The sequence below is a fragment of the Mugil cephalus genome, chromosome 1 (genome assembly GCF_022458985.1).
Source record: "Mugil cephalus isolate CIBA_MC_2020 chromosome 1, CIBA_Mcephalus_1.1, whole genome shotgun sequence".
Lineage (NCBI taxonomy): Eukaryota > Metazoa > Chordata > Actinopteri > Mugiliformes > Mugilidae > Mugil > Mugil cephalus.
This window is the reverse complement of record NC_061770.1, coordinates 15099891-15121183: the sequence shown is the minus strand read 5'-3', so window position 1 is coordinate 15121183 and position 21293 is coordinate 15099891. Positions and strand designations below refer to the sequence as shown.

At 42.4% G+C, this 21293-nt stretch overlaps 1 protein-coding gene across 1 annotated transcript; it reads left to right on the top strand.

Annotated features, from left to right (window-relative positions):
- The first annotated feature begins 763 nt into the window (after positions 1–763).
- Positions 764–20710, top strand: ngfa (nerve growth factor a (beta polypeptide)). Its single transcript, XM_047591264.1, has 3 exons — positions 764–2959; positions 18746–18853; positions 19378–20710. Exon 3 carries the CDS (start codon positions 19389–19391, stop codon positions 20280–20282), a length of 894 nt encoding a protein of 297 aa, XP_047447220.1. The 5' UTR covers positions 764–2959; positions 18746–18853; positions 19378–19388; the 3' UTR covers positions 20283–20710.
- The last annotated feature ends 583 nt before the right edge of the window (positions 20711–21293 follow it).

Here is a 21293-nt window from a genome sequence, read left to right as displayed (position 1 = left end):
ATGCTTATGTATAAAAGAAATGCTACGTAATTCTGAATGCTTTGTGTATAATTTTCTAAAACCCATTAAGTGTTAAGAAAGCGCCGAAAGTGACGTCAGAGATTAGATCAGACTTGGGTAATGAAGGATTGTTACAGTAGTCATACAATAGGTGCTTGTACATTCATCCAGCGGGAACGCTGGGCTCAGAACACATCCCTTCCAATGTGTTGTGCACCTGATCATTATGTGTACGGTGTGAATTAAAAGGTAGCTTATATGAAAGGTGAAAAGATTTTAAGACGAGAGCCCAAGTCATCCTTGAACTTTTTTATAGAAATCATGAAAAGGTGTCTCTGATTAATTCATCAAAATGTAAATGTGAATGCTTTGAACAACTCAGCGACAGTAACCTTAAACCACTGCCACATAAAACCAAAACTACTCGCTACTTACCCCTAAGTAAGGAAGGACCTTGTTTGTGAACTAACCCTGGGATTCGCCTTTGACCTGTATCTTCCCTTTCAACGGACTGACAATTAAACACCAATGCATAACACTCAAGTTCACAGAAGCATGACGTCCTTCTCGGAATGACTGAGATGAGTGGAGGTGTGCGCTTCATACCGGGCGCGCGTCTGTTCCTGCAGACTTCTGAGTACCCAAACAGCGTCTCAGCGCCATGGAGAAACCTGTTCGGCCGCTTCCGTCAGATATCGCCGAGATTCATGTCGAACGCGTCTGCGGATTAGCCTGTTGTTAAGTGCTTCACTGAAAACAGCGCGGGTGTTTAGATGCGGATGCAGACTCTGTGTTGGCATATTGTTTTGAAGCATGCGAATGCTGGACATTATGTAGCACTGTGCAGAATGTGCTGTGCATGCACTGTGTGTCAGAACTTTCAAGGCTTTGCAGGCGTTTGCTGGAATTTATAGCACTGGAAATTAAAGACCACACATTAGAACTGGATTGTGTCTCAGCCAAGAAATTATAAGACGCGCTCATGCAGTGTTATAATGATTAATAGCACATTTTATTGCACAAAACCATGACGCAACCACAAACAGCCTTGTTTTCATGTCAATAGGGCCGGCAGCGCTCGTATATTAATATGTTTAATAACTACAAATCTAAAACAAATGCGTTGTTGTTGTTGTTGAACAGTTGCATCTCACTGAAATGTTATAAATTTAAAAGTGCAGCCTAGACCAAGTTTCCAAGGCTAGGAAACCCGATCAGCGATGCTGTCTTCAAATAACCTGCATTTAGATCCTGAAACAAGGTCAAACTCATGCATGTAGATCTTCCGAAGCAGTCCCGGTCTGAAAATGCCTGAAATATGAGGATATTGGTGCACTCTTGACCTCCTCCCCACCCTCCCAGGCAAAGTGTTCACCCCTCCTCAGCATTTCTCACCCTTAACCAACCCCAGAGTGGGGGGTGCAGGGCCATAGTTCTCTGTCTGGGGTTTCCCCTTTCAGACTGAATCTTGATAACAAGGGCCAAGGCCGTTTTGACAGTGACACAAGCCCATACGCACGCGCACACGCACGGACACACACAGTACTAAATGTCACAGCCTCAAAAAGAGCCCCGCCACCTTTAGGAAAGCGCCCACAAGAGTTTGAACCCAACAGCGGGGGGTCAAAATTCTTGCGCCGAGAGAAACTCTTCTCAGATTTGCCCCTTGTGTTTCTTCTGGGCCCATTTGCAACTAACAAGGTTTTCTCCTCGACGCCAAAACAAAATCGTCTTTTCTTCTGAAACTGAGGGATTGTCATTTTCCTGAGAGGAAGAGAAAAGGATGACACTGACACACAATCCTTTCTTTCTCTCATTTTTCTCTTTTTCTCCCCCCCCTCGCTCTCTCTCTGTCTGTTGGAGGAGATGGGTAGGATGTCTGTCTGCTCAGCGCCAGGGGCTCTGACAATGATACGGTTCAGGTCAGAGAAGAACCGTGAAACGCATAGAACCAAGAAGAGTGTGAGAAGGCAAGAGATGGGAAAATAAAGATGCGTAAACAAGAAAGGGGGAGAAACGTCAGAAAGGGACTGTTGTGACACTGGAGCCTGGAGCCCTTGCTGAATGCAGGGTGTGGCTGGCAGCTACCAGGGTGAGGGGATATTATAGCTGCATGGTTTGACTGTTCTGGTTCCTCTATTCCCCCCTTTCGCGTCCATTAGCAATTGACAAGTAGCAGACATGGATTCCTGGTTGCAACAGACCATCAAAGCTCTATTCTTGTATGTCCACAAATTTCACTGGACTGTACACATTTCTTCTATGCGTGCGTTTGAACCGCAGAAGCATGCGTGGTTTTGCAACATCCTACCACACATGGCAGCGCGCTATGTTTCTGAAATGGTCAATGAGTTTCTGTAACTTCTGTAAGTCCACACACACGAAACCGCTTGTCTTTGTCCAAGGTTATAACTGCAGTGACTCAGTTATTGGAACAACAATCTTGGGAATCTTTCTCTGCGCTGGGCAATGTCTGACTCCACAGGTGACGTCAAGTCTCGCACAAGCCGAAGCTGAATCAGAAATCCTTTCCGCAGTTTTACGCAGGAGAGGCCCACGTGGGTGATGAATGGGAGGGAAAAAATGAATGACAGCGGTTAGGTGTATGATATGAGTAGCTTTTACTTTTCTTTCCTTTTTTTTTTTTTTGTTCACGGAAACATGTGCAATGGGTAGGCACTAGGACCTGCTGTGAGCCACACAGGAGGGAGGGAGCAGCTTTGGGAGTCCTCTCACCAAACTTTTACAACAATCCATTTCCCAAAGAGTGTGGGAGGGAGACAGACAGAAGTGGATGGCCCGAGACCTGGATTCACAGCTTTAAAAGCAGGAGCGGGATTTTGAGTTTGGGATAATTCTACCGCTGGCCCCCAGAGAGAGTGAGGTGGAATATAGCTGAGTTTGTGTGGAAGATTTCACTCACCGGTGCGAGAACTGGGAGAAGGATCATTACAGGGTGGTGAGTTCTACCTGTTTTTTTTTCTTTTTTTTTTATTATTATTATTATTATTATTTTAATTACACATGATATGAATGCGTTGGGCGTGTGACCACATAGGAGGAAGGAAGCAGAGTTTATCTTGTGCCTTGAATTTCTTTCTTTCTTTTTTTTCATACCTGTCATTAAGTGAAAGTGGAGCCTCTAAATTGAGATTGAGCTCAGCAGCAGCCAGTTAGTCCTCTGTAGTGTAGAGGGGAGAGCATTCCAGCTGACTCCAACACATAGGAGCCACTATATATATGAAATTTAACAAGATAATGCTGCTTGTGTTGCTGTGTTCTTCCCTTGGTTTTCCAGATACGTGCAGATGATAGACAAGGTGTAGACAGAAAGGGAGAATAGAGGTGAGGATTAGAAAAAATTAGAAAAAGGGGGGGTTCTCCAAACTTCAATGAGAACCCGCTTGCTGTTCAGAAAACTCCTGGGACATCAGGTTACCTTGTCTCTCTTTCTCTCTGTCTCTCTCCCTCTCTCCCCCTCTTTTTCTATCTGTCCTTCTCTCCACTCATGTTACACAACCCTCAAAAGACTTGTAGATTCTGATGAGCTCCAATGTCCAACATGAAGTATGTTGCTGAGGCTATCCTTATATCCTGGGTGGGGCCTGGTGCTTATATGGGCGTGCGACTGGTCAATTTCTCTAATTATTATTATTATGTTTTTACTCCAATATGAACATTGGCAATTATGTGTGTGTATGCAAGCAAGCATGTGTGTGTGCTAAACACAGACCTCATGCCTGCCACTCCTACAAGGGAATTCCTTTCGGGCTTTGACAGGGGAGGAATGTCACTGCAAACCAACATTTACGCGCACAAACATATACCAAGAAGCTCAACCTGTGATCTGACGTGTTGTAAAATTAGGTCTAATTCTGTTTTGGAGATGCTGCAACAATGGCATCATCACTGGATCGGGGTTTGTAAAATTACCAAATGCAAAATAGTAGAGTTACGTACGTTCTGTGTTTTTGACTGTGCAGCATTGCACAAACTTAGACTAGTACATAAAAAAATCTCTCCACAAGAAAAAAAAGAAACGTGCGCTGGTCCGTGGTGTGCTGGAGGGAGATGACTGCTGTTTTCATCACCTATCTGTAGGAGTAAGCTGCAGCCAACCGCCCATATATTTTTACATGACATCTCAACAGACCCTGTACACTGTCTTTGTGGTAAACACGGCATAAATCAGAGCACATTTTCAGAGATGCCCAAGTGAAATTAGAGAGCATGTAAAGATAAAAGAAAGATGGCCTGTGGTTTCTTTTTGGGAAAAAGAAAAAAAAAAGAAAATAAATCTGAAACTCAGGTCCAGATAAGCCAGCTTGTCAACACTTTAAAATGAATGCACATCGAGATAAATTCTCCTTGTCTGAGGAAATTACTTTTCTATGTTGTTGAAGTCATTTGGCCAACACAAACTTCATTTGACCAGTTTGTCGTTTTACAGCTTATCTTGGCTTGCCTGTGGCTCTAACTGTCTGTCAGTTTATGCAGAGGGAGGCATTTATGACATACAGTAACTTCACTGACCCTTTCCCCCTTTAGTTCAGTGTTTTTTGTTTTTTTACATCAACAGTGAATCTGAGACTCAATTTTACAAAATTTCTGACTTGAAAAAAAAAGCGATGATATCTTAAACTTTGAAGTTTACAATGGACCCTCTCGATATAACCTTTAAACCCAAGAGTGTACGCAATGTCGGCGCTAAAAACAGCGGAGGCCACATGAACTACTGTTCATATGTGTATGGAGGGCAGATGGACAGTGCTGTTTTCCCCCGCAGACAAAGATGTCTGTGATTATTCATGACCCTCTCAGGTTTCCCTTTGAAGCTGAGTTACAGCTTTCCCTACCAGTGTATATGTGTGTGCATGTGTGCATTAGTGCGTGTGTGTGTGTGAGTGAGAGAGAGAAAAAGAGAGGATAACACTTTACTATAAGGTACACAAAATGTTGAGATTTTACTATGGAAATCTAAATGCTTAGTTGAATAGCAATTCATTTTAAGCAGTGCCACAACTCTGGGTTATATATGGGAGAGAAAAAATGCAAGAAATAGGTGTTTAGGTCATGAATGTTAATATGTATCTTTTCCTGTCCTGAATGCGCATTTTATTCATTTAGCTGACGCAGACAATTCCTGTTATTTTGCTCAGATTGTTTTCTAATGACTTAACTCTACCAGAGGGCCAGAACAGCCTATTAATAATGGGTGAAGTAAGGATGGCTGTGCTACCATTGTAGATGGTATTTAAATGTTTATCCATGTAAATTCATCTGTTTTGTGGTGAAACACAGAATGCTTTATTTGTTCCAGAGTCACTTAGTGGTTTCTTAGAATTTTTGTGGGGTGTGAAAGACTGGATCTTTTACAAGTTAATACATTAATTGTCTACCACACATCAGTTTTATCATACAATTGTACAATCATGTATTCATTCATGAGAGCAGTTTTTTTTTTTTTTTCCCAAAATTGCCTCAATATTTGATGCATTAGTGTCAGATTTGTGAAGTGACATAACGGCACCGACGAGCAAAGAAATCTGAAAAATTGCACTTGCTCAGATTGTGACAAGAACAGGATCCGCCCCCTTAAAGACAATAAAGGATGGAATGATGTGAGCTGTCTAGACTACGCAGTGTTATATGGGACACCTGGGCAGGGGAGAGGTTGTGGCACACCTGGACTGTCAGTTTAACTCCGGCTCTTAAACCTGAGGCGTGAAGCCAGCTGCATTTAAAGTGACACTGAAACTACAAATAATAAAACAAACATGGTTCACTATGGAGTCAATTTCTTCTCGACAGGCCTTTGACTGGTTAGTGTGATAATCTGTTCGTGTTTCCGTGAGAAGAAACTAAGAGATTATAGAGAATTATATTCATACAAATACGTTTTTAGTCTCAAATTAATTAGACTTATTTGATCAGATTTATTTTTTGCTCATGCACAGAAGGAAATTATGTATTGTGATTGTGATGTGATTTGGTTCACATGGTGTCTTTGGCTGAATTATCAAATACAGTTTCTATCATGATGTACCCAGAATTGTTCCTACAGCTATTTGCAACCTGTCTAAAAGAAGTTTGTGACTAGGTTGACTTGGTGACTTGGACTTGGAGAAACATCAGTTAGGATTACTGGAGAAAGTCTGAAATCACCATGATATCACTCGCGTACTGTCAGTGTTAAATTGTTAGATTGATCACACAGATAATGCATTTAATAATTTCTTATAAGCCCACAATAGCTTGAGGCAGAGCTTTTATGATCTTCTCCTCATGCAGATGTAATCATCCTTTGCAGAGGAAGTTTGTCTGAGCATACTCTTCCCAGTGTTTGTTCAGCTTTTGCAGCTTTACTAAAAAAAAAACAAAAAAAAAACCAAACTACATAAAACACTTGTGACTTGTTATGTATGAGGAAATTCATTTGTTGTACACATGCATGCATCCTTACCAACTGCACTGAAAAGTATAATGGCTATCATAGTAAACAATCTTTTGTCTTTTTTGCTTGTGTGTGTCAGTTACAAACCTAAATACCAAATCAAATACTGTGCCATCAGCCGTCGTTTTCTTCAGCTCGTTCTTCCCGTGAACATGAAGACACAGTTTCGCTGAGGTAAAAATGAGAGGACGATCATTTGTGGGTCAGAATGTAAACCCTGGGCCCGGGTTATCTTTTAGGTCAATACACAAAGCCGGGTAGGAACATCTGGTGTAAAGTGAACCAGCTGAAAGGTCTGTCTGGAATCAGTGGGCAAGGTAAAAGTTCAAGAGTTCAAGCTTGAGGTTAAAATTCTGTGCTTGTGGAGGTAAACTGGTATTTTCTTTTTTTCTAGGTCATAACAGGTCAGAATCCTGCACCGTAACGCATAGGATCCTATTGCAGAGCAGAGTAGGAAATGCGGAAACGTAACATCACCTTTCTGCAGTAATTCTTGTTGACGTTTCCTTTACAAACAACTTCTCACGATGTTTGGAAGAGCACTTATTCAACAGAAATCACGGCTAACATTGTTTGACATTTTGTAACTTACTGGGTTTGGACAAAATTCTTATCAGACATGAGCTGGATTCTTTATGCGCATCTGGTTTTCAGTCCCTCCGCAATGTACAAAAGTAAGAATAAAACAGTCCTGTGTTTAGACCTACATTGACATGCGCTGAAAACTGAATCCAGGACTGTTAATGTGAGCCAGTGTTTGCGCTTGACTGTTGAAGATCTGATTTCGACAGGTGCTCCGTCAAAGGGTTATGTCTGCCTGTGTCTGCGTGTTTCTGTTCTTATGTCTACATATGTGCATGTGTGCACTGTATATGCCTTAAAAAAGACACATAAATGTGCAGACATGCCTGCTCATTCCACATTAAATGCCTCTGTGACTTTCAGCTATGGTTTGCTCTCTTCTCATGCATGTGCGCGCTGCTCAAACACACACACAGCCGGTAAATCTCTAAATTACCTGGGCCTTTCTTACAACTAAAATAACAGTGTTGTGGTCTTAATCTGTTGATTTAGCGCACATCTACTGTTTTGAATTGTTTCACCGCAGCTCTTTTTCATGTTTGTGCGTGTGTGTACAATTGGATTAATGTGATGACAGTGTCTCGCTCTCACTTTAGTTCCTCTTTTATCCCAATTGGTTGTTAGACTGTAGCTTGTCCGGACATGAAACTCTCCCTTGTTGCCAACAACAGAACAAAATACTTGATCCTTTCAAATACGCCAATTGACCCCAAAGCCTCAAATAACATGTGTTAGTGATGCACATGTGTGTACATGTGTATGTACTGCATATGTGTGTTTGTGTTGGATACGCATCAAACACATAAACTCGCCTTAGCCCGAAGGATATAAGTGCAGCCACTCATTATGCACTTATTTGGAACATGCCAATTGGAGACGGCATATGGATAGGATCCATAAAGATGAGCCACTGGCTAGTTATAACAGATTGGTCTCCTACAACGGCAGCAGAAATTAATAATTCAACCTCGAGTCACACTGTTTTAGACATAGGTTTCTCTACTTTTCCCTTCAGAGTTTTTCTGCCATGTTATATTTAAAACTGGAGGATTGATGCTGTGTCATGAGGACTCTTAGGGAGGATGACGCTGTAGGAAGCAATTCCTCTTTGCTGGATTCTCCGTTAAGCCCATGCATCAAACTACACAGTTAACATTAATTTATATAAACCCCCGCTGCAGGTCACACACACACACAAACACGCAGATCCCTGCTGGAAAGTGGCCGCCTTATCTCTTTCACCATAGCTCTGCTCACACACTGAACATGGCAAGCTGCTAACAGACAGAGGATGGGCCTGGGAGGTCCCACGCAGACAGGTGGTTGACATCAGCTGGAGAGAGGAGGGTGGGAAGGAGAAAGAGGGAGGGAGGCAGAGGGACACAGAAGCAGAGAGAGAAGGAGCAATAACAGAGCGATGGAGAGGCCACACAGAGCAGAAGACAGGCGGGTCAAGTAATCAGCAAGCACTGGGAGTCACGACAGTCTTTAGAAGATTCAGTTAACAATCTTGACAGCGCTGTCTACACGAGGACGACAGAGAGGATTGATGAGAGGTGTTGTGTATGATAAAACAAAGAGTAATACCATAACAGGAAACCTTTAGTTCAGTTAAAAGCATACCAATACTTGCTGCTTACGTGAAGCACGTGTAATATTTACTACGTCTACTATGTTACCAACTTGACATTTTAGTGTTGATGGCATTCATCATTACACAGAATAAGATGTTACAATCCCTTGTGCCAAGATCTTAGTCAAAACACCTTTTGTAAGTATATTTTTTGGGCATTTTTAGCCTTTTTCATTGAAAGTTCAGTAGAGAGGCAGAGAGGAAGGAAAGTGCACCCGGTGCGGATTTGAACCGGTCCTGTACCAAGGACTGTAGCCTCAACACGTGAGGTGGCAACCAACCAGAAGACACCAGCTAACTAGCCCAGCCAACAGCAGTAAGCGGTATGCAGCACATCTCTTGACCAATGTTTCATTAAGTTAGGCACACAACACCTCAAGAAGGCTTAACAGTGAGTTCCAGTGTCCTGGAGTCACCCCCCTCCATGCTGTCATCGCACAACTGTGTGACTTTCAACCATTGAAAGATTAGCTTAGCCTTACTACTAACTACTAAAACCACTCAGTAAGCCTTAGTTTTAGCACACTCCCCAGTTAGTGTGTTTCCTCCTTAGCCACAGCCACTCACTTGCTCGCTCTGCTGCAAGGGACATGTTGTTTACTTCAACCCTCTGTTTTCTACCCAACTCGCACAGAAGAGCAATGCTGGATGTTGCCAAAAATTCATGGCAGCCTACCTCCACCGGCCGCACACAAGCGCTCCACCCTCACTGCTCAGCTTCTGCTGCCATCTCTGCATATATCACTCTCTTGCGCTCATTAGCCTCCTCAAATCTGTCTTCCCACGGGACAGTAAAGTCGATAAAATACACTACCTTCTCTACTTCCAACCGTAACAGCAGGTCCAGCCGCAGTCGGTTATATAATGGGTATATAATTAGTTCTGCACCAGTTTGGTTGTAATATATACACAAATACATGCTACAAAACAATAGGGTCATCGTAACCAAGTTAGAATAGGTCATCACCTGCAAATCACGAATGTCTGTACAAGACAAAGTTATTTCAGTTTTAACATACTGACAGACTGTTTATATCAAATATAGCTTATGATCAAAGAATCCAAGTAGGAAAACACCTAAAGAAACCAGTGCATGCAAATTCTCGTGTCTGACTCATGGTATCAGACTTGGGTGTCTGGGCGAGCACATCTATTTACGCCCAAGTTTCTCCTTATGCTCTAGATTCTCTTTAACTGGGTGACTCACGTAGCAATTACTCTGCAGCTGATTTGTTTGCAACAGTCACATATAATTCTATATGCTCGATTTCGACAGGGGTTTGAGCTTTAAAAGACGTTCAAATAATAATATTATGAGATGAGTCAAGTCAGGATCCGAATGACTCACACGTGCGTTAGTCAGTGATCTTAATCAGAAATCCAACTGGCATATATTTCCTTTAATCATTGGTGGTGGTTTCACTCACATGCACACACACACACAGATGCTGATTCTCTCCAAAAGGAATAGTCTGAACATGAGTGAACCTCAGCTTGGACAACTTGAAGGGTTTTCTTCTACTGGGGGATGCCCTGAGACTAAATAAGCAACATGATCAATGACAACTGTGGGACTGCAAATTTTCAGTCTGTTGGAGCGAACACAGGGGGAACGTTCTCTGTTAAAGCTATTTAGAGTGGGGCGACTGAGATGAAACTCCACATGTCCCTTACCCCTGACTGGTTTGTTACTCCCTGTAGACTTCATTCCTCCTTCCAAACCTGTCCTTGAACTTTGTCTCCATGGCCATTCCCCAGAAACTTTGCACTTCTTCTCTCTATCACATGCTCCTATATTTGGTCAGTTCCCAAGGCATCTCATTGCCCTTCTCTAGCCCACCCTCCATTGCCTCTTGTCTCTCCCCATCCTTTGATGTTTCTGATTCCTTCCTCTCCATCCCTCTGTCTTCATCTCCATCTGCAGCCAGACAAGCATTCTTGTCTCTGGCCCTCCTCCTCCTCCTCCGCCTCCTCCTCTTCCCTGCACTGCTGTGGGATTTTAGATTTTCACCAGGAAGAGGGGGAGTTATCACCACAGCCATGCCAAAAGATTAAGCACTTGTCATGAGAAGATTGTTGAATGTCAAGGTCATATAAAAACTAGGGGCCTGGAAAACATGTTAATCATTGTGTTCATCCTGCCTTCAAGGCCTGGAGGACCGGCCTCCCACGTCCACTGGTCCAGTGCAGGGAGAGGGTGGGCTGAATGGGGATGGGCCCGATGGTGGAGAGGGGGAGAAAAAGGGGCAGAAAAGGGGAGAAGGTATTTTACTAATACAATCGCGGTGCTCTTTTCTGAGATTTCATCACTGACTTCATCGCCAAAATACTGCATGCATGTAGTTCTGTCATCAACGGCCACAGAGATTTCCTAAGAACAAACAAACAGCTTATCACCACTAAATCTTATTATCTCTGATTATATTTAATTCAGTAAATCAATACGGGTTGTGTCAACAGAGATTTAAGGCAGCGTCACATTCAGATTAATACAGCTTTTGGTTTTGCTTGCTCTGCTGCACACATGAAGTGCACCATGCAGAGTGAAGACATTGCTGGAAGTTGAGATTTGTTGCACTAACCTTTCTGTTACTTATATTGTTTCAATTCAAAAACAGTTTAATAAGACATCATCCGCACATTGTCCAAAGTACAGCATGATATACAGGACACATAGACCCTTGTTTTTTCTACTGTGGTGTTAAGACACCCTTAGTTTAATTTATGTACAATAGCTCTTTGTGGTATATTACGTCTAGTCAATTGCGGCGCTAGAGGACAGGTTGCATGTTGTTGTTTAGCAAATACATTTTTTCTAGATGCAACAACTCTAACTATGCCAACGAAAACTGTAACTTGTGTGCAATGACCATTAAAGTTCTTCTTCTTAGAACACGTCCACACGTTTCAATCCCACAAACAGGGCTTTTTTTCGTGGGAAAGTGCTACAAACCACATTAGTAAACCAAAAAATAAAAACAAGAAGGAAAAAAAACATCCCTCGGTGTATAAAGAGCTGCATTGTTTCACTTAAAAGTTTCTATTTGCCACTCATCCCTTTCTTCCAAATGCAATTATAGCTGAAACGAGAGTCAGCTAAAACATTGTTTATTCTGGAATCCGTTTCGCAAACACCACAAGGATTCAATCTTTCTGTTATGAGAAATCCTCGTTCGATTTACCGTAGGACAGTGTGTCATAGCAGTGCAAAGGCTGACCTTACGCTTTTTTGTCATGTCTCTGCTTGGTCTCCGGGGTTGCCATGGTAAATATAAGACAAATCTGGAACCAATGTTGTGTTAGGACGGGAAATTAGCGGTTTAGCTGCACGTAGCACAGTGCATGACCCTTCTTTTCTTTTCAACCGAAAAGCCGATTAGAAGGTGTTCAGGCCAGAAAGACACAGAGTATGCCAAAGTCTCAAATTCCTGGGACTGTCTTGCAGTACATTTGACAGGAATGTCTAAGTGTCTCATCTGTGCTAAAGTGCTTTTGTTACTCCAAAGAAAACTGTAAGTGGCTTACACTTCACAAATCAGGGTATGTTATTGTACCTATTGTATGACAGGTACATGGGATACATTTAATTTATCGGTATTTGGATTCAGCTAAACTGTAATACCTTGCCACTCTTTACACAACACTTTTAGATTTTTAGAAAAAGAGATAAAGTGAAGCCATATGCAGACACTGCTAACCCACTTCCAAGGCAAATTATTCCCAGTACTAGTCGAAATCCTATTGTCTGTGTACTTGGTGAATGTTTAAAGAAAAATTCTTTGCAGCTTCTGAAGCAGTAGCCAAATATGTCCACAACTCACATACCAAAACAATACACACACACACACAAACTTTGAAGATGGGCAAGGTGGAAAAAGAAGAGGTTGTGTGGATATGATCAAAGTAAAGCTGTATTATTTTCCCTAAAGATGAGAAAATAATGATCAGACCCGGCGCTCGGCACCTGCGCACCAGAGCGGTGCTGAAGTCTGTTTGCTTTTAGATGCTGAAAGACCCATGAAACACCCATGTATCTGGCCTTTGAGGAGATCGCAGAGGCAAGAATTAACAGACAGAGAGGCAAAAAGGCAGACAGAAATGTAGAAAGGCACGGAAAAGCAGGATGAAGACCCTGGCTCGTTGCCAAGTCTGTCCCTTTTAGTTTCCACATCATGGCTCCCTGCTTCCCTGATATTCTCAAGATGCCCTCAACAGACATACGCAGGCTTTTATTTTACAGCATCTGATGATGAAAACATCTGTGTAACATAGTGGTACAGTATACGTTTTTTTAAAAAGATCCTACAGACATTGCCCTCTGGATACTTGCTAACCAGGCTCCCAATTCATAGCATCAAGTTCACGTATGGTTTAGGATAAATTTGATTTATTGGTTCCATACAAAACACCAGGCTTTGATATATTTCCGAGGGTGTGTGTACCTACTTACAACTTTAAGCTGCCAGCACCACTTCAATGAAACATCAGTAGATTATCTGTAAAGAGATACATCTGAAAGTTAGATAGTCTTCTACCTGTATGTTGTTAACTCCAGGTGTATTTTATTGCTGCGTCAAGCAAATACAATCTGACGTCAATAAGTGCAGATATTTTCCCTTTCCATATTGTAGCAATTGACACTGCAACACCAAATGCTCTTTTGTTCTGCATATCTTGCATCATTTGTCATCCGACTGCAGAGTAAAGTGCTTTAGCAGGTTGTGTCCGCCTGTCAGTTTGACACTGCCTGTTTCGTTCTTCCTGTGCCCCGAGACCAGAGCAGCAGAATTTGCTGTTTGAAGTATTTCTGATTTACAACAGGTGCCCCGGTTCTCCTAGCAAACGTCTTTTAAACATAAAGACGGGACAGAGCCGTACATTTGTGTTTTTACACCGGATTTAAAGCTGTGGACCGAGGAATGAAGGTGTATGACGGTCATGTTTCCATGCGATGTAGGAAAACCAGTGGAACACACGTATCAGAATCCTTAAGGAACTTAAGGATAATCTACTTAATGCATCCACTATAATTAACATTGGATAGTGTAAAAATAGTAAGAAAGATTATCAAGTCGACAGACCTATATCAGCGTGGGCCACATAATACGAGTGAAATCAACATAAACAGGCAAGAATCACCAGAACCAATCGGTTCAAAGACCATTTGAAAGACAAAAGAAGAGTGATGCTGTGATCTGACTCAAATTACATTTGCAAAAGAACATAAACAGTGAGGCAGCAGTTTTTGGAGATGGGTTATTTTTGTGCTGTGAGATTCAAATTCAGTTCGTAACATGTTTGTTTTGAGAAGGTCAGAGGCAGAACTCCAACTGGACTGTGCTAACGATGCATGACGGTGGGAAAATAAAAGTGTGGGGCTGATGGGTTTTTTTTATTGTCTTTTTTTTTTTTTTGCAATGGTGTAGCTCAACTAGAATTTATTCATCAAATTGGGATCTCTGAAATTGGGGGGAGACTTAAACAGATCAGTCGACTAATATCCAAGTATCCAAGACTTTGATAACAATCCAAAGCATGTTGAAATAACATTTTACCCAGATTAAAATAAAAAAATAAAAAAAAGTCAGCACATAAGTCAGGGTTGGACATTGATACTGATTTCAGCTCCGCTTCACTAGGTCACAAATCCATACTGGACTAAATCGAATTTGGATTTAGTCCAGTATGGATTTGTTTGGAGATGTTTCAGTTTCTAAATAGTTTTGCTTAGTTATGTTAAGAATTTTACTAAGCTAATGTCATCATTGCTTTAGGAGATTTGTGGTATTTCCACAATATCTTGGCTCATCTTGATAATGTTTTTGCTTTTGTTCAACTGTGCTCTGTCGTCATACTTTAAATTGATCCAATAATGTTATAAATTGATATTGAATCATTAATTTTTTAGATATCTATGTGCTCATTAGAATCAAATGAATGAATCAAAGGGTGAGACTATAACCACAGTTATTGCCCAGATGTTGCAATGCCAGTCTACAAACTAAAAGATGGGAAAGTGGATACTGAAACATTGTAAATGTTAATCTCTATTGGGTGAGAAAAAATATTTTTTGTCCGCATTATAATGCATAACTGTCATCGGCAACAGAAATAATGTGTTATTCCAACTCAGAAATCGCATTATCTAGTTTTCACCACCCCTCTCAATCCTTCCCTTTGGACCAACCGGTTCCAAGTAAGGTAGTTATGTGAGGGCATTTTTGTTCCTATTGAGCTGCTATTCTAACTTTTTTTCAGAAAATCTTTTTGACTTGACAGGTACTTGCTTTAAAATAAGTGTTGTTTACTTTGACATTTTGTTACCTAATGGAAAGAAATTTGTACATTTTAAACGTGGATTAAGCATCCAAAGAGCTTTTTCTTTTCTTTTCTCTTCCAACTGTCTGTATTTAAGAGCTGTAGCACGTGTCCAAGAATGGGCTGCTCACTGACAGCCTCTCAGGAACATTTGGAGAACGTGACTTAATTGTGCTTTTAACAAACCCTGAATGACATCACTTTACGTGACAAAAAAACGTGATTCATTGTAATGTCTTGGCCGTTGCATTGGTTTCACGTGGCAGCATATCGAAACTGTGACGAGCGGATTTTCTTTATTTCTGACAAGCTTCCATTGCAAGACTGAATGAAATAATGACGAGATGAGGAATGGAAGCGTCAATTGTTGTTATTTAAATTGTGGAAGCACGGGACTCTGGATCGAGGGCTCAAAGACGATCTCAAAGACGATCCTTATAAGTACTTGTGTTGTTCAAACATTGATTAACAAGAGTTAGAGACAATTTTAGAGGAAATAAATACATCTTAAAACATCTGGATTTGTGTAAAAGGGAGCGAGTTGACCTGGCAGTCGTCCTACTTGATAATTATTTCAAGTGGTTGACAGCAGGAGGAACCGCATTACACTGAGCTGATGAGAGACACCGAAAAAAACTGTTGACCTTTCTCTTATTTTTTCCCCGCATCACCCTCTCTCTGTCTCCATTCTTTCCTCCCCTCCCTGTGTCTGCCGCTGTCAGTCTCTCTCTCACCCTTTCATAATCTAAGACGGTTGTCAACACTCTCTGAGAAGTGTGTGTTTGTTTGAGAAAACCGTTGACACGCCGCTCTTGCACATCTTTTAACAAGGACTTGTAACTAAAGACTAATGTATCACACAGATAGGGAGAAGCCCTTTGCTTACTGTAAACTAACTTCAGATGGATGGTGTTTTGGCCCAGCTGCCTTGTTATCACTGTTCAGCAGTCAACACATCGTATTCCAACCGCATGCAGTCGATTGGCGACAAGTCGGCACCAGATCTGTGGATCGTCCTGTGTAGTTGGCAGACTAAATAAAAACGTCCTACTGGCTAACACTGCACAGTTGGTGCCGGTAAGATTGAGGCTGGTATCCAATGCCTTTGGTAGTAATCAATTGTCCCTGAGTTGTTTGAAGTGTTTTTCTCCCTCGTGTTTACCCTGTGATTGGTTTTCTAGGTCACAGACGAGCAGCTCAGTGACTAATGTCTTCGCTTCTCATACTTTCATCAGCTTTGGCGGTCTCATTTAACCAGGTAGCGCCATGTGGTGCGTGGAACTCCACTGCAGAATTTGAAAGTGACAGATGACTCAACAGAAGGCGGTCTTGATTTACCGTCTGGCATATCTGGGCAGCCAGGATATTGCAGAGAATGGGAACCTCCTTATAGTTAACCACATATATATTATAACGTTCTTGTAAAGAGTCGTTGAAGTCACAATATATGAACCACAAGAGGATATTTAAGAATTGCTTTGTTTATGGTGCTGTGTATTGATGCAGTATGTTGATTGCATGGAAATGGGAACCGTGCGGAATCTGTCGTCCCTGTTGCTTCAAGGGTTTTGGAATATCTTTGTCATTATTCGGCCACAAGACCGACAAGGATGCCAGCTTCCTAACTCTTCATGCCATCTCCCATGTGTGTTTGGTTTTCTGGTTTTCCCTGAATGCTGAAGAGGGAAGCAGCTCACGCCTTACACGCTACTCTGAGACTTCCTGTTTTACCACTAACATAACAGTCGCCTTTCTCCAGCGTTTGATATAGGACATAAAGTACATTTGGCCATTTCATCCATTATTATCTCTTCCAGGCCCAGTCAACACCTTGCAGATGTGAATGAAATATGTTGACTTTCCAGTGCAGAATTTCTGCAGTGAAATGTGGCTTGGTTTCCGCAAAACCATAAAACAAACAAACTGCTTTGGGACCGCATCCAAATCCTGTTGCGGACAATCCCACTGACTTGTGTAAGCATGGCTGTGCATGTGTGTATGTTTGTTATTCTGTATACAGTATTCGTGCGAGAGGGTCAGAGTGATCGTCAGATGGATTCTGATCCAGTGCTGAAGTAATCCTATAAGTCAGAGGTTCTTTCTAAACCGCTCTGACCTCTGCGCTCCTGCGCTGCAGTGTTTACGCTGGCTCCGTTGGCCTTAAACACGAGCCACATATTTTTAACATTAGGATCCTCCAGGCTCACCCTGGGCCATGTAAATAGTGAGCTGCCCGTCAGCCTGGATCAGTCAACTCACTGCCTGTTTGGACCAGCTCCATATGTGTATGAGTGTGTGTAATTGTGAATATCGGGGCCAAAATGATATCACTACTAGGTCAGTTTCTCAAAACAATACTTTTTTACCATCATCCAAGATTACTTGATTGCTTTGTAGATGTTTTGTGGTGGCTGTGGTTTTTGTGTATTTACATAAGAAAATGCCACAATACCACAGTGTAAAAGTAATTGATTGCATGTTGCAAATATTGCCTCTTAAAGTGTTGAATAGGATGCAACAAGTTTCTCTCACACATCTTAACCAGTAACTCCAGTTATCATGTAAATGTGGGGGACAGATAAGAAGTAACTTATAAGGTACCATAAGTGATATTTGAGTACTTTGCAGACACCCAGGTGAAGAAAATGTGTTTCACAGGACATAAAGGCATCCGCAGGTTGTGGGAAAATGCCTGTGAAATGATTTAAGATGCTAAACCTCTCTCTTTCACTTGAGTTGATGTGTCTAATGGGAACAGAGCCAGCGACGTTTTGATATTTCTCAGCTGCTTGACAATGTCTGTGAATGCTGGTTCACTTTGGCAAAGGAGGCAACGCTGACCTCCTCTGGTTAAGATGCGCTACTCCGGGAGTATTTGCTTGAAAAGATTAAGTAAAAGCTAGACCTTTCATTTTTGCAAAGATGATCGTGAATCACTACCTGAATGCCGCAGCTTTCGTAACAAGGCGGTGCAATTAAACATACTGAGTTAAACATTTCCAACGCTGACAAACTTTGTGTCACTCCAACAGCGTACCAGCAAGATGGATTCTAGAGAACACTGCGGATAAGTCAAAAATACTGACACACCAGCTTCAGCTCACCTCAGTGACCTACCGAGTGTTTGCGTGGGACGGGGTGTGTTTATTCATGCACATCGCGGCGTCTAAGCACGCAAACTATTCATAAAAACAGCCTTCCATGCATTCCTGTGTGCGCACCCATGTGTGTGTAGAAACACACACATGTACACTCGGACTAAGTTTGCATGTGTTAACATCTCCTATTATTGGTGCACATTGGAGTGCTTCTTGTTCAATATATAGAACGTAACACAACATCTAATGATGTGTGAAATGCTTCACATTCCAATGTATGGCAAGTCTAAGCTGTGAGAGTTAAACATGCTGAGTGTGTGTGTGCACTACGCGGGAGATAAGGTCAGATAATGATGAATTGTGTGCGTCTGTAAAAGCGGCGGTGGTCATGGAAAGGGAGATGAGCGCTTAGCAGCGCTCTTGAAATCATCTCAGCTTCACTGCTAAGCGTATTTCACTTCCTGCGGGATCACTGTAGAGTCTTAATGTCACAGAAAATAAATGGGTGTACCATGTAAAGTTTGTTGCTTTTGGGTTGAGAATTGGGAGGCTTAATATATTTTCTATTATATCACTTCATCACATCAAAGTATTTATTTTAACAGTAAAAAAAATATTATTTGCACCTGTATTAAATATATGTGTGTGTGTGTGTTACAGAGCTGTAGTTCAGCGGGTCCAGATGGCAGGCATAAGGGGCCCGGCCTGCACTGGAGTCTGGCTCTAGAGTCCACAGGGGCTCCCACTTCAACTGGACACATTCCACAGGTACACATAAATGCACTCCATGCAACACATACACACAAAGGCACACTCAAATAAGACCAGAGGTGTGTCTGTAAATGGTAAAATCGCTGGTGATCCGTAAAAGCGCGCAGTATTTGAATTACCGTAACTCACAGTGGTTTGCTCTATTCACAAAATTCAAAGTGTGGCTGGGAACAATGGGAAGTTAAACAACTCTCTATTCCTGGGGCTCCCCGGTCTTGCGTCACTGCCCAACCTGCAGCCGACAGCAGTAGTGCGTCATCATTATCGTAATGGCAGCTTTTTTTCAAGAAAGCACAACTTCCCAGTGTTCAGCCACACTTTGAATTTTGTCCATCGGTAGGTTGCGGTAATTCATATACCGAACATTTTCTTTATGCGCAGACGGATGTTCAGGTCTTAAAGGTTTAGGAACAGCTCAAAAAACAACACACTTTTGTCTTTTTTATAAAAATCTGATTACCTTAGATATTGGTACGACATTATTTGAACTTTCCCCTTTTTTTCCGCCTGTGTTTGCTCAGGACGTGTGCCCATGAGGTCGTCACCACTGGTCCTGCTCCTCCTGATCGGCATCCAGGCTGCACTGAACATGGGAGGTGGATTGGCCGGGAGCGCTGGGGCAGCCGACCACAAAGTAGGACAGCAGACGGGAGCCAATCACAGAGCAGGACAGCATCATACAGCAGCCAGGGACCACCTATCTGAAGAGCATACTTCACAACAGCGCCATAGGACCAGCCACCACAGGACCAAGAGGCCGCACTCAAGGGCAGCTTCACCCACACAAGATATGAGCCCCGTCACGGGGCGCTCTACATCCGATTCCCTCCCTGACCCCTCCATCCCGGTGGTGGACCCCAAGCTCTTCTCCAAGAGACATTACCGCTCTTCGCCCCGTGTTGTCTTCAGTGAGGTGCCCCCATCACACGATGCCCTGGAAGGCGAGGGCTATGACACTGAAGGGGTGAGGGGGATGAGGGTGAGGCGCAGAGCGGGATCGCACAACATGCACCGAGGGGAGTACTCGGTGTGTGACAGCATAAATACCTGGGTGGGCAACCTGACACGAGCCACAGACATAGCTGGAAACGAGGTGACGGTGCTGCCCAATGTTACAATCAACAACGTGGTGAAGAAACAGTTCTTCTACGAGACCACCTGTCGCTCCCCCACGCACAGGGGCTCCGGGACTTCAAACGGGGGAAGGTCCGGGGGACGGGGCGGCAAGCAAGGTTCCAAATCGGGCAACTCGGGCTGTCTCGGCATCGACAGTCGCCACTGGAACTCCTACTGCACCAACACGCACATATTCGTAAGTGCCCTGACCATCTACAAGGAACGGACAGCCTGGAGATTCATCCGCATCAATGCCGCGTGTGTGTGTGTTCTAAGCCGGAAGTCTTGGACGGGGAAAATGGGTCACTGACTGGGGAGGACGACTCCTGACCACTGAACTAAGAACCAAGCACACACACACTTCTAAACAGCCACTGCAGCTTTATTGCCAATACTGTAATCCTTTCCTCCACCTCTGAACATACACCCATACTCACCACGGCATTCACACACACACACACACCTATACACACACACACCTATACATACACCTATACACACACACACAAACAACATCTTCTATCCAAACCCTCGGCCCCTGACCCTACCTCAGTCAGAGAAGACCTGGTTGTTTTAAGTTATGAGGACTGCATGTCATATTTATGGTTTATACAGTCAAATATGAAAATATATACATACAGTATGTGTATATAGACAAAACGAATTCAAGCTTTTAATGTTGATGTTATTGTTGTCGTGTTGTTCATGCTGTTATTTATTAAACACCTCAGTACTTGCCTGGTTTGTTGTTTCCATTGAGGATGCGCCATATTTTGACTTTAAGGATGCTCTGTTATCAGTTTATTGATTACACATTGACAGCTCTGGATCCTAATTAGCATCATTTACAGACTCATCAGGTGAAAAACCTTCAGAAATATCTGGTGCCCTACCTGTCCACCACCAAAAAATAAACAAAGGTTGAATGTTTCTTCAAATGTATTTCCCTCAGAGGTCCCGAGTACGACACTGGTTGTTGTTTCTCAACATTTTTGTCTTTGAAATACTGTTTAGTTTTAATTTAAATGGTAAAAATAACTACCCAACATGTTTCATGTACCAAGCCCTTTGCGTAAGGACAAGAAATGCATTTTTAAATGCTTAACAAGTAAAAAAAAAAAAAAAAAAAGACAGCTGGAAACAACATGACTGTACTACTTAATTCATTATTTAAAATTACAGTTGACTCCTGTGTGCTGGTTTGATTTGGGGGAAACGCAGCACAGATAGTATGTTGTAGACCCAGTAGAAGGGAATGTTGTTAAGGCATCAACATTAAGGCAAAAGAAATACGCCAAGTTTTGACAAAGTTATGGAGGAC